At 48.4% G+C, this 10,126-nt stretch overlaps 1 protein-coding gene across 4 annotated transcripts; it reads left to right on the top strand.

The window, feature by feature from the left end:
* The first annotated feature begins 3,978 nt into the window (after nucleotides 1-3,978).
* On the top strand, nucleotides 3,979-9,304 carry FCRLB (Fc receptor like B). 4 transcript variants are annotated; one of them, XM_012537521.3, is made up of 6 exons: nucleotides 3,979-4,009; nucleotides 4,354-4,374; nucleotides 4,712-4,966; nucleotides 6,545-6,811; nucleotides 7,613-7,758; nucleotides 8,081-9,304. In XM_012537521.3, the coding sequence occupies exons 1-6, from the start codon at nucleotides 3,979-3,981 to the stop codon at nucleotides 8,285-8,287; spliced, it is 927 nt and encodes a 308-aa protein (XP_012392975.1). In that variant the 3' UTR covers nucleotides 8,288-9,304. The 4 variants fall into 4 exon arrangements, with proteins under 4 accessions (XP_012392975.1, XP_012392977.1, XP_012392976.1 ...); XM_012537523.2 differs by having other exon boundaries at nucleotides 7,572-7,758; XM_012537522.3 differs by lacking the exon at nucleotides 4,354-4,374.
* The last annotated feature ends 822 nt before the right edge of the window (nucleotides 9,305-10,126 follow it).

The raw sequence follows: 10,126 nt of genomic DNA, 5'->3' as shown, positions 1-10,126 counted from the left end.
ATCTACAGACCAAAGTGAGAATTATTGAACTAGATCATTCTTAAAGCCCAGCCTGACACTACTCTCAGAGATCCCAATATTTATGCATTTCTGAAGAGAAGAACCCATTTACTTTTCTATTTCTAAGTCAGTTCTCTAGGTATAATAAAATAATTTTGACCTCAACTTCAGGTCAACCATTTTAATGCTTTTAATTGGATGCTTTTTAAAAGTCTAAGTTGGCTATATTACATGTTTTTTATTCCTTTGTACATCTATGAGAAGAAGCGACAGCTTCTGCACAGCAATGGAAATAATCAACACAGTGAAATAGGAGAAAATATTTGCAAACCCTGTATCTGATAAGGGGTTAACATCCAAAATATATAAGAAACTCAAACAACTTAATAGCAAAAAAACCAATAACTGGATTAAAAAATGGGCAAAGAATCTGAATAGACATTTCTCAAAAAATGACATACAGATTGCCAATGGGTATATATTATAAAAAGGTGCTCTATGTCACTAATCATCAGGGAAATGCAAATTAAAACCACAATAGGATATCACCCCACACCTGTCAAAATGGCTGTTATCAAAAATACAAAAGATAGCAAGTGTTGGCAAGGCTGTGGAGAAAACGGAACACTTGTGCACTGTTGGTGGGAATGCAAATTGGTGCAGCCACTATGGAAAACAGTATGGAGATTACTCAAAAAATTAAAAATAGAACTGCCTAATGAACAGTAATCCCACTTCTGGATATATATCTAAAGGATGTGAAGTCAGTATCTCAAAGAGACATCTGCATTCCCATGTTCATTGAAGCATTATTTACAACAGCCATATTATATATATATATTATACACACAATGGAATATTATTCAGCCATTAAAAAAAAGAAAATCCTGCCATTCACAACAATATGGATGAACTTGGAAGACATTATGCCAAGTGAAATAAGCCAGACACAGAAAGACAAATATTGCATGATCTCATTTATGTGTGGGATCTGAAATAGCCAAACTTGTAGAAGCAAAGAGTAGAATGGTGGTTGTCAGGGGCTGGGGGAGAGAGGGAGAGAGAAAGTTGAGTATGAGGAATTGGCTCACGAGATTATGGAGGCTGAGAAGTCCCATGATCTGCCGTCTGCAAACTGGAGACCTAGGAGAGGATAATTTAGTCTGAATCCAAAGGCCTGAGAACCAGGGGAGTCAATGATGTAAATCCCAGTTCAAGGGCTGGAGAAGATGAGGTGAGATGTCTCAGCTCAATCATCGAGGAAGGGAAAAAAAAAAAAAAAGAGGCAAATTCCTCTAAACCCTGGCTTTTGTTCTAAAAGAGAAAATAATATCTAAAACACAATACCATTTATGTAAATTAATAATACAAAATATTTCTCAAGCGAAAGTATGTGCATGTATAAAGGATTGTAAACATTATATAGTGGGTGCTCATGTGGGGGAGAGAATGGTAATGTGAATGAAGGTAAAAAATAATAAAACAAGAGAGGAGACTTGAAAAGACTAGTGATGACAGTCTGCCGTGAGCATGAGAGACAGAGCAGATTTTAGAGTGAGACAGACTTCTATTCAAATTCCAGTTCTATCACCACAGTTTCCACACATGTAAAATGGAGATAATAATAATCCTTCCTTAAAGGGCTCTCGTGGGGATTAAATAAAGTAACATCTGTCAAGCACTTGGCCTGGTGCAGGTGACATGCTCACGGCTGCAGCACTCACTGAAAGTAAGCTGGCGTCATCATCAATAGCAACAGCAGCAATATTCCATTATCATCACTGAAAACGTCTTGTTCCTCAGAATTCTTATCAGATGACGGCATATCTTGTCCAGAAATTATGTCGTGATAGGCTTCAAACAATTGCTCAGGTAACAAATGATAACTGTTAAATTTCTCGCATAGTAAAGGCGTGAAGAATTAGAAATTCTGCAGGGAAAAGTCCTGAATGGAGAAAAAGATACAATTTGGGAAGAATTCAGAAGAAAGCCTAGAATAAAGAAGTGTGGGTGGGACATTCTTCAGGCCAAAATTTGAGCACTGTATGATATGAACCCTATGGGTGATGCTAGAGATTTTCAGGGAAGATCGGACACCTCACGAATTTTGAGTGCAAACAAGTTTCTTATGGAGGGACTTCCCTGGTGGTCCAGTGGTTAGGACTCTGTGCTCCCAATGCTGAGGGCCCGGGTTGATCCCTGGTCAGGGAACTAGATCCCACATGCTGCAACTAAAAAGATCCTGCAAACTGCAACTCAAAAAAAAAAAGATCCTGCGTGCTGCAACTAAGACCCGGCGCAGCCAAATAAATATTAAAAAAAAAAAAACCAACTCAACTGCCTAAATACATGAATCACCTCCAATGACTTTAAAAAAAAAAAACAAGTTTCTTATGGAATCAGGTGAAGAGGCTGAGATCCATCTTCTGAGTGATAAGAAGCCAAAATGGTGTCGGCTTGTGTAGACTAAGGGACAGCTGATGGGTGCATTACATTCATATCATAGAGGTGGTGACCTGGTGCAGAGGTCAGACCTTGGGGGCAGGTTGTGAATGATGTGGGAAGGCCCACACAGGCCCCGGATGAGGCATCAGGCAGGAGGTGGGGAAGCTGGGGGCACTGCCTAGCCTGGCCCCTCCCAAAGCAGGCAAGTTATAATCTCTATTCCTGGTATCTAGTTCCCTCCCTCCCCCACTCCTGAGCACCTTATCAATTACCTCCCTACTGTTCAGACCCATATGACTCTATCTCTCTTTTATCAACACATGCTCTCAAAACAGGATCTGAAGTGACCAGCTTAATTTAAAGGACCAATCACATTTCCCTAAGGGCCACCTGCATTTCAACAAGGACTAGCACATTAAGAGAAACTATGAGGGAATTCTCCAATGGAAGCTTTGGGCATCAGCAAGGAAGAGGGGAAGGGGCTGTCTTTAAGAGAGTTGACAGGGTCTGATAATGGATCTCCTTCCTGCCAGAGCTCCAACGGAAGGAGATGCCCCAGTATTAAACAGCCACGGGTGAGGACAGAAGATGGCCCAAGGAGACATACTATCAGGTTGGAAAATTCATTAAGTATTTACAGGAGAATTCAGGTTCCCCATTGCTCAGGGTATGATCACATGGCTTGGAAAGCACAAGCAGTAGAGTTGGGAGGACAGTTCTGAGAAGCTTCTAAGGGGCAGATGCAGTGACTTCTCTAACACAGGTAAGGACTATTAGAACTGGGGCATGGTTGGGGACAGATGAAAGGAAGGAAGGCACAAGTGAGTGGAGATGCTATAGGGTGAGAGCATTGGGATGGGTAGGAAAGAAGTGTTTTCTAATTTCTGAAGGTTTAAGTTTTCAGGAAGGGAGAAAGGGGAAACATAACATTTCTATTCTTGACTGTGACACTGTAAGACAGTGACAGAGAAGGTGGTTGGTGAGTCATGCTTTTCTATTCACCCATGGGAGGATGTGAACGCAATCCAGTGTCAACCTCACTAGGCCTCACACCAGTGTCTGTCACCAGGAAGTGAGCAGAATAAACATCCTGGGTGGACCTCAAGCACATGAAGATGTCTTTCTCAATTGAGGCTTATGGAGCCTGCTGGAGGATGGGGAGGAGGTGGGATGGGAGTGGGATGTTTTTGGGAGCCTGAAGGTGGCAGGTCACCTGCCAGAGTCTGGGGTTCTGTGTGGCTTTCGTGGGCTGGAAAGGGCACAGACTCTGCTCAGCAGGCCTTCTCTACGGGAGCTGGGGCTGGCCTGAGATGTGAGGTGGCTTCAGGGGGTGTAGGTGGGACAATGTTTGGTGCTTGGGACACCTGAGAGTTGACACGTACCCAGCCTGTCTCCTGCTCTCTCCAGTCCACCGTCTTCAGGAATTAGAAATGGGTGGGAGAAGCAGCAGTGTCTCCGAGTACTCAGTGGTCAGCACTGGCCATCTTCTCTCTCTCCCTTCCCCCATCCCATGCCAGTGCATCTCCATCCATCATGTGGGAACTGACAGCCCTCCTGCTCCTGGGTGAGTCCTCAATGAGGTAACAGCGGCATAAGGACTTTGGGTGTGGGGAAGAGTGGGGGCCAGGGTATTTCTCTCTCTCTCTCTCTCTCTGTGTGTGTGTGTGTGTGTGTGTGTGTGTGTGTGTGTGTGTGTGTGTGTGTTGCGGGAATATTCAATCCTCGATTCGTTATCTATCTTTGGAGAGGAAAAGAGGAAGGGGATTTCTGAGAGCTGAGAGAAATAAAGGCAGAAGAAAAACAGGTCTTGAGACTTGTTGAATCCTTCCTATGGTCAAGAGAGTCCCTTTCTTTCCTCTCATCTCCAACATTCTCCTTCTTCTTGCTTCTTTATTTCTTGTTTTGCAGTTCCAAGCAGTGGGCAAGCAGGTGAGTCTTACACATCCCTCATCCAGATTTTCTACAACTTCCACTCCAACCATCCTAAGTGACCTGCTTGGGTACTCCCCACTTCTTAGCTGTTCTGGGGCAGTGACTCTTCTCATGGCTCCTCAATCCCAGTGACTCAGTTTGCCTGTAGGCACTGGCACTTAGAAATGGTCCTGAGCAGGAGACTAGTTTGTAGCCCAATGTGGTCTCTCCTCTCGCAGGGATGGGTCCTGGAAGCTAGCGTTTTCTGAGATTTCCCAACCTCAGACCTCATCTTTGGCCACCTCACCTTGATTCTCTTTTTCACGTTGCACCCTCCCATACCCCACCCTCCCAGCTACTCTGGAGAAGCCCATATTGTCTCTACACCCACCCTGGACCACAATCTTCAAGGGGGAAAGGGTAACCTTGCGGTGTGATGGGTACCACCCTCTGCTCCTGGAGCTCCGACCCATCAGCACTCTCTGGTATTTGGGCCACCTACTCCTGCCCTCTCACAAGAAGAGCATCGAGGTGCAGACACCAGGGGTGTATCGATGCCAGACACGGGGAGCACCTGTCAGTGACCCCATCCACCTCTCTGTATCCAATGGTGAGTGTTTGAGCATGGCGGAGGGGTAGCACACATGTCCTCTGGTAGTGATGGCCCTCCTGTGGGGGAGGACACTGGGCCACTCCCATTGGGGCAGTAAGGAGGGGGTTATATTGAGTCTATGGGGGCAGGCAGGGACCTGCTTGGCACTATGTGAGAGATGCAGTAAGCCTTGTGTGGCCCCAAAGGTCCCCTTACCATCCTGCCACAATGGACACTAAATAAACATTTCTGTTCATTTAGTAGCTCAGAAGAGAAGAGGCTCCAAGGACCTGGTATACTGAATAGAGAACTTCTGAGGAGGGGGGTTGGGTAGGGAGAGAAAGGGCAAAGCAAAGCAGGAAAAGTGAGGGTCCCTGGGCAGGCTGCGTGCAGCTGGGGGAATTACTCCTGCTTGAACAGTGTGACGCTTCTCTGTGCCTCCCATCACTAAAATACGGCCAATGAGAGCATCTATTTCTTTGGTTGTTGTGAAGATTAAAAATGAATTGATTGGTTTTCAAAGAAAAAAGCAGATGAAGAAAGCACTTCAGCAAAATTTTATTACAGACACGTACACATGCGTACATAAGAGTCAATTAAGAAACTAATTCCCTGGGGGATAAAGGATTTCCAAACAGGATAAGAGAAATAACAGTAATTTGTTCATTAGGGCACAGGATTGGCTACTTTGTAGGGAATGTTATGTCATTTTAGCCTGGTAGGCTATATTTTGTATTCAGAATTTAAAGATCATCACTCAGTGTTCAGATTAGCACTTATACTTCACGTCCATACTCTGTGGTTTCTTGTTTGGAAATTGATAGCGAGTACAGATAAGATATTGAATATGATAGACGGTAGTCACTGCTTGCAGAACTGTGAGTAGCACAGAGATTGTGGCTATCACTTGCGGAATTCTTTCTCGATGGAAAACACCTAAAGTGGCATCTAGCAGACACTAGGGCTATGTAAGTGTTGGCTATGATGATGATGGTGATCAGGTACATAAGGGTGCTGGGGGAGGTGCCTAAGTCTGGGGGTGGGGTCAGGTAAGTTTTCTCAAGGAGACAGGATCTAAGCCCAGATCTGCAGGATAAGCAGGCCTCAACTACAGCAGGTGAAGGGGTCTTCTTGGCAGGTACAAAGCCTCTGGGCTCAGAGCAGGGCCAGTTCTCCCAGCAGTCCAGTATGCATGGACTTAGCCTGCATTAGGAATGGAAGGTGGAGAGAGAAAAGGAGACATGGGGCAGGGGAGAATCCTGAGATGGTGCTGAAAAGGTAGGCAGGGGCCAGGTCAGGAAGGCCCTGATACCATCCTAAGGAGTTTAAACTGGATTCTGATGGGCATGACTCTTTGAGGCTGGAACAAAGTCTCAGGCATCTTTGTCTTCTTAGCACCTAATAAAAGGCTGGTCTTCCCCTTTCCTTCCCACTCACCTTCTGATGCTTCTTGTTCTGAGGCTCCTGGGGTGCCCAGTAAGGGGGGAGGGAGTTGGTGAGGAGAAAGGGGGAGGACGGGGGAGCAGGGAGGCGGAGAAGTATGGGAGACCCAGGGCTGGACTTTCTCTTGGAGTCTGTTTGTGCTGACTGTCGTAGACTGGCTGATCCTGCAAGTACCCTATGCTGCGGTGTTCGAGGGCGAGCCGCTGGTCATGCGCTGCCGCGGTTGGTACGACAAGGTCGTCTACAAACTTCACTACTACCACGATGGCCAACCCGTGCGCTACTTCCACTCCAGCGCCAACTACACGGTGCCCCAGGCGCGCGCCAGCGATAGCGGGCGCTACCAGTGCTCCGGCACCATGCGCATCCCGGTGGAGAGCGCGCCCATGTTCTCCGCCAAGGTGGCCGTGACCGTGCAAGGTGGGGGAGACTTGGGGCCGGCGAGGGAGGCAAACGAGCCCTGGGAAATTCTGGGACAGAAACCAGGCGGGGAAAGGAGGGGCGGAGGTTACATTAGCTGGCACATGGCGGATTTCTCTGCGGGACCAAGTACACGTTCTCCTCTCCTCCTCCTCAGTGAAGTCGCCCTTGATCTGTAGCCTGCGTGGGGCAGGTGTCCCTTCTCCCCGATACACATCCAGCTTCTTACTCCGGGTAGAGACCCCCATATTGGGGGCAGCTCTCTCCGCAGCCCCAGCCAGAAAGACAGCGTTAGTAGATGGGATCGCTGTGGGACTGGGGCGAGGGAACTGCTCCTGAGCGTCTTGCCAAGCAGGCGCAGCGACTCCCTTCTAGGCTGGAGAACCCGAGCTGGGTGTCAGTCGGGAGGTGACACGAAGCTTCATACCTGGTCCCGCCTCCTTTCAAGATCTCCCCTCCCTCGTGGACTCGTTCCCCACATTTCAAAAGACTTTCCTCCCTCCACGTGTACACAGAGCCTCCTCCCTGGTCGGCTACAGGTCCTTGTGGGAAACCGGGAGAGGGGTCGTGGGACCGTGAACCAGCCGGACCTGGTTCCCTGGGACCCTTGCGCCGGCCTAAAGTGCATCCTTAGCCACTGGGCCTCCTCTCCGCAGAGCTGTTCCAGGCGCCGGTGCTGAAGGTGATGGGCCGGGTGGAGGCTCGCGGCGCGGCCCTCGGCGGAGTGGTCTTGCGGTGCGAGACGCTCCTGCACCCTCAGAAGCGCGACACGCCGCTGCAGTTCGCCTTCTACAAGTACAGTCGCGCCGTGCGCCGCTTCGACTGGGGCGCCGAGTACACCGTCCCCGAGCCCGAGGTCGAGGAGCTGGAATCGCACTGGTGCGAGGTTGCTACCGCCAGCCGCAGCGTCCGGAAACGCAGCCCTTGGCTGCAGCTTCCGGGGCGGGGTGAGTGACTGTCCTTCGGGAAGCCCACCCGGGCGGGTAGTCCACCCGGGCGGGGAGTCCTGCGTCCGCCCCTCTGGAATGCCTGTCTCGCCGGCCGCCCTCTTCTCCCCGCGCTTCCATCTCCATCCCCCATCTCCGCCCGCCTCCCCCTTCCTTCCCTCCTCTCCACCTCTGTTCCCACCCTCCTCACTCCCCTTACTCTCCTCCCCGGCCCGGCGCTTCTCTCCCACTCCCACCACCCCCATCCCTTGCCCCCTCCTTACTCCGCAGCCCTTGCGAGAAGGATTTCAGCCGTGCGGTTCTCTGTGTGTTGCGTTCACAGGTTCTCCCCTGGACGTGGCGTCCACCACCGTCCCGGTCCCACAGGCTGCGGCTTTGGCGCCCGGTAACAAGCCGCTTTCCTTCAGAAAGCCCCCGCTGTCCATATCGGTCCCGTCGGTCACCTCCGTCCCTAACACCACCTCAGCCGGGCTGCTGTTCCCCGCGGGCGGAGCCCCCACTGCTGGGCCACCGGCCTGCGCTCCGCTGACCCCCTTGGAACAAACCACTGGAGCCCTAAAACCCGACATGGACCTTCTGCTCCGAGAAATGCAGCTGCTCAAAGACCTTCTCAGCCGGGTGGTCCTGGAATTAAAGGAGGCACAGGCCTTCCCAGAGCACAGGGACACACTCGAGACCCCCGCTTCCCACTTTGCTGTGAGTCAGAGAACCCCTGAGACCACTGCTGTGGAGAGCTGAGGGAGGGGGTGGTTACTGCCCCCTCTCCAGGCGTATCCATCCCTGGTCTCTCCTGCTTCCCGTCACGTGGAGACGCTACAAAGCCATCTCTGCATCCCTCTGTCTTACTGTGGCTTATAAAATGTGGTGGCTGCCATGTCAATCTAACACAGCACATCCTCGTAACCACAAGGCCTTCCCTCTGATGGCTCCCTTCCCCTCACAGATTTCAGTAAGGAAGGAGAAACCTGTTATTTACTACTTTGAGGTATATGTTTGGAAGTTGAATTTAGTCATCCTTAGCTTTTCATATAAATCCATCCAACATGTATTTCAGCACAGGCAATTTTTTGGTACTTAAGGTTATTTGGTACTAAGCTCTTTGGAACATTTAAGGGTCAAGTTGTAATTATTCATCATGACTTTAATGTTAAATTTTAAAAGACTTTCAGTTCTGTTTCTGATGAGTGTATACCCTCAAAGTCCTGGGCTAGTTTTAGAGAGGGAAAGGGACTTGTGTGGGCCTCCATTCCAGGTTAGAAGGGTCAGCATACTGTTAGACTCACCCAGATGCACCTCCTGCACCAACATAGCTAGACAGGCTGATGGGCTCTGGTGGCAGCAGGCAGGCCATGCTCACTTTAGCCTAACTAAACAAGTGGTACTATTAGCATCAAGAAATCTCTTTGAAGAAAGATTAAGACAAATTCTCAAAATTGCTGAATTCTAGTTTTTAGCAGGTTCTTACCTCCCGAAGAGCCATTCCAACACTAACATACAATTCAATTTTTATAAGTCCCTCATCTGCCTACTAAAACTATTGGTTTTCTGCAAGTCTGGTGTGAATTATTCCCAGGAGGTTTATTTCTCATTGGGTCCTTATCCTTCATCAGTTAACGTTTACTGCTAAGGCTTAGAACTGATAACAACTCTACCCTCCCATCCTTCTACTTGACACATATTCAGTCACAATGCAATTTCCCATTTCTTTTTGAACAATTAACCAGAATAACATCAACATACTTCATCCTTTTCTTCTTAGTGTTATCTTCACCATGTTATTACTGCAAAGTCACTGAAATTATAAAAATGAGAGAGGCAGGTGGGTACACACATAAATTACAGTGCAATGTGATAAGTGCTCTATGAAACACTGGGAATTCAGAGGAGGAAACTGAATCTTGAAGGAAGAGCAAGATTTCACCAAGAAGAGATGTGAAAAGATTGAGGAGTAGGGCATGCAGGCTGAGGGTGCAAAGGCAAAGAGACATAAAAGACCGTGGTGTGTTTGTAGAGCTGCAAATAATTGAAAGTGGTTGGAGAATTATGTGTATTTATGCATGTGTGTGTGTGTGGGGGGGTGTTTTAGGGAGAAGGTGGCAGGAGATGAACATGGGGAAGTAGGAAGGGATCAGAACATGGAAGTCTTGTTAAGAGGTTCTTTAACCTGTTGGATATTTGGGATGCATATTTGGAAGCATTCCTTACTGAGGGCATCAATAAGCCTTACTGGAGGAGAAGCTAATTTGAAATTACAAAAGAGCAATCAAATAAACTGATCTCAGTGGACACTTGCTTAACCCTGAGGAGTTATGTCCAGGCCCTATGATCCAGTACTGGGGTTCTGGTTTACAAGGGTCTTTGTGGTTCT

Source organism: Orcinus orca, chromosome 1, assembly GCF_937001465.1.
Source record: "Orcinus orca chromosome 1, mOrcOrc1.1, whole genome shotgun sequence".
Classification (NCBI taxonomy): domain Eukaryota; kingdom Metazoa; phylum Chordata; class Mammalia; order Artiodactyla; family Delphinidae; genus Orcinus; species Orcinus orca.
Note: the sequence above shows the minus strand (reverse complement) of the source record. Positions and strands in the feature narration are given on the sequence as shown.

What these genes read in the sequence shown, in the direction of transcription:
- FCRLB (XM_012537521.3), top strand. Translation starts at nt 3,979, where the DNA reads ATGTGGGAACTGACAGCCCTCCTGCTCCTGG. An exon ending in GACAGCCCTCCTGCTCCTGG is followed by an intron (nt 4,010 to 4,353) that starts GTGAGTCCTCAA and finishes CTTGTTTTGCAG; the next exon opens with TTCCAAGCAGTGGGCAAGCA. An exon ending in CCACCTCTCTGTATCCAATG is followed by an intron (nt 4,967 to 6,544) that starts GTGAGTGTTTGA and finishes TGACTGTCGTAG; the next exon opens with ACTGGCTGATCCTGCAAGTA.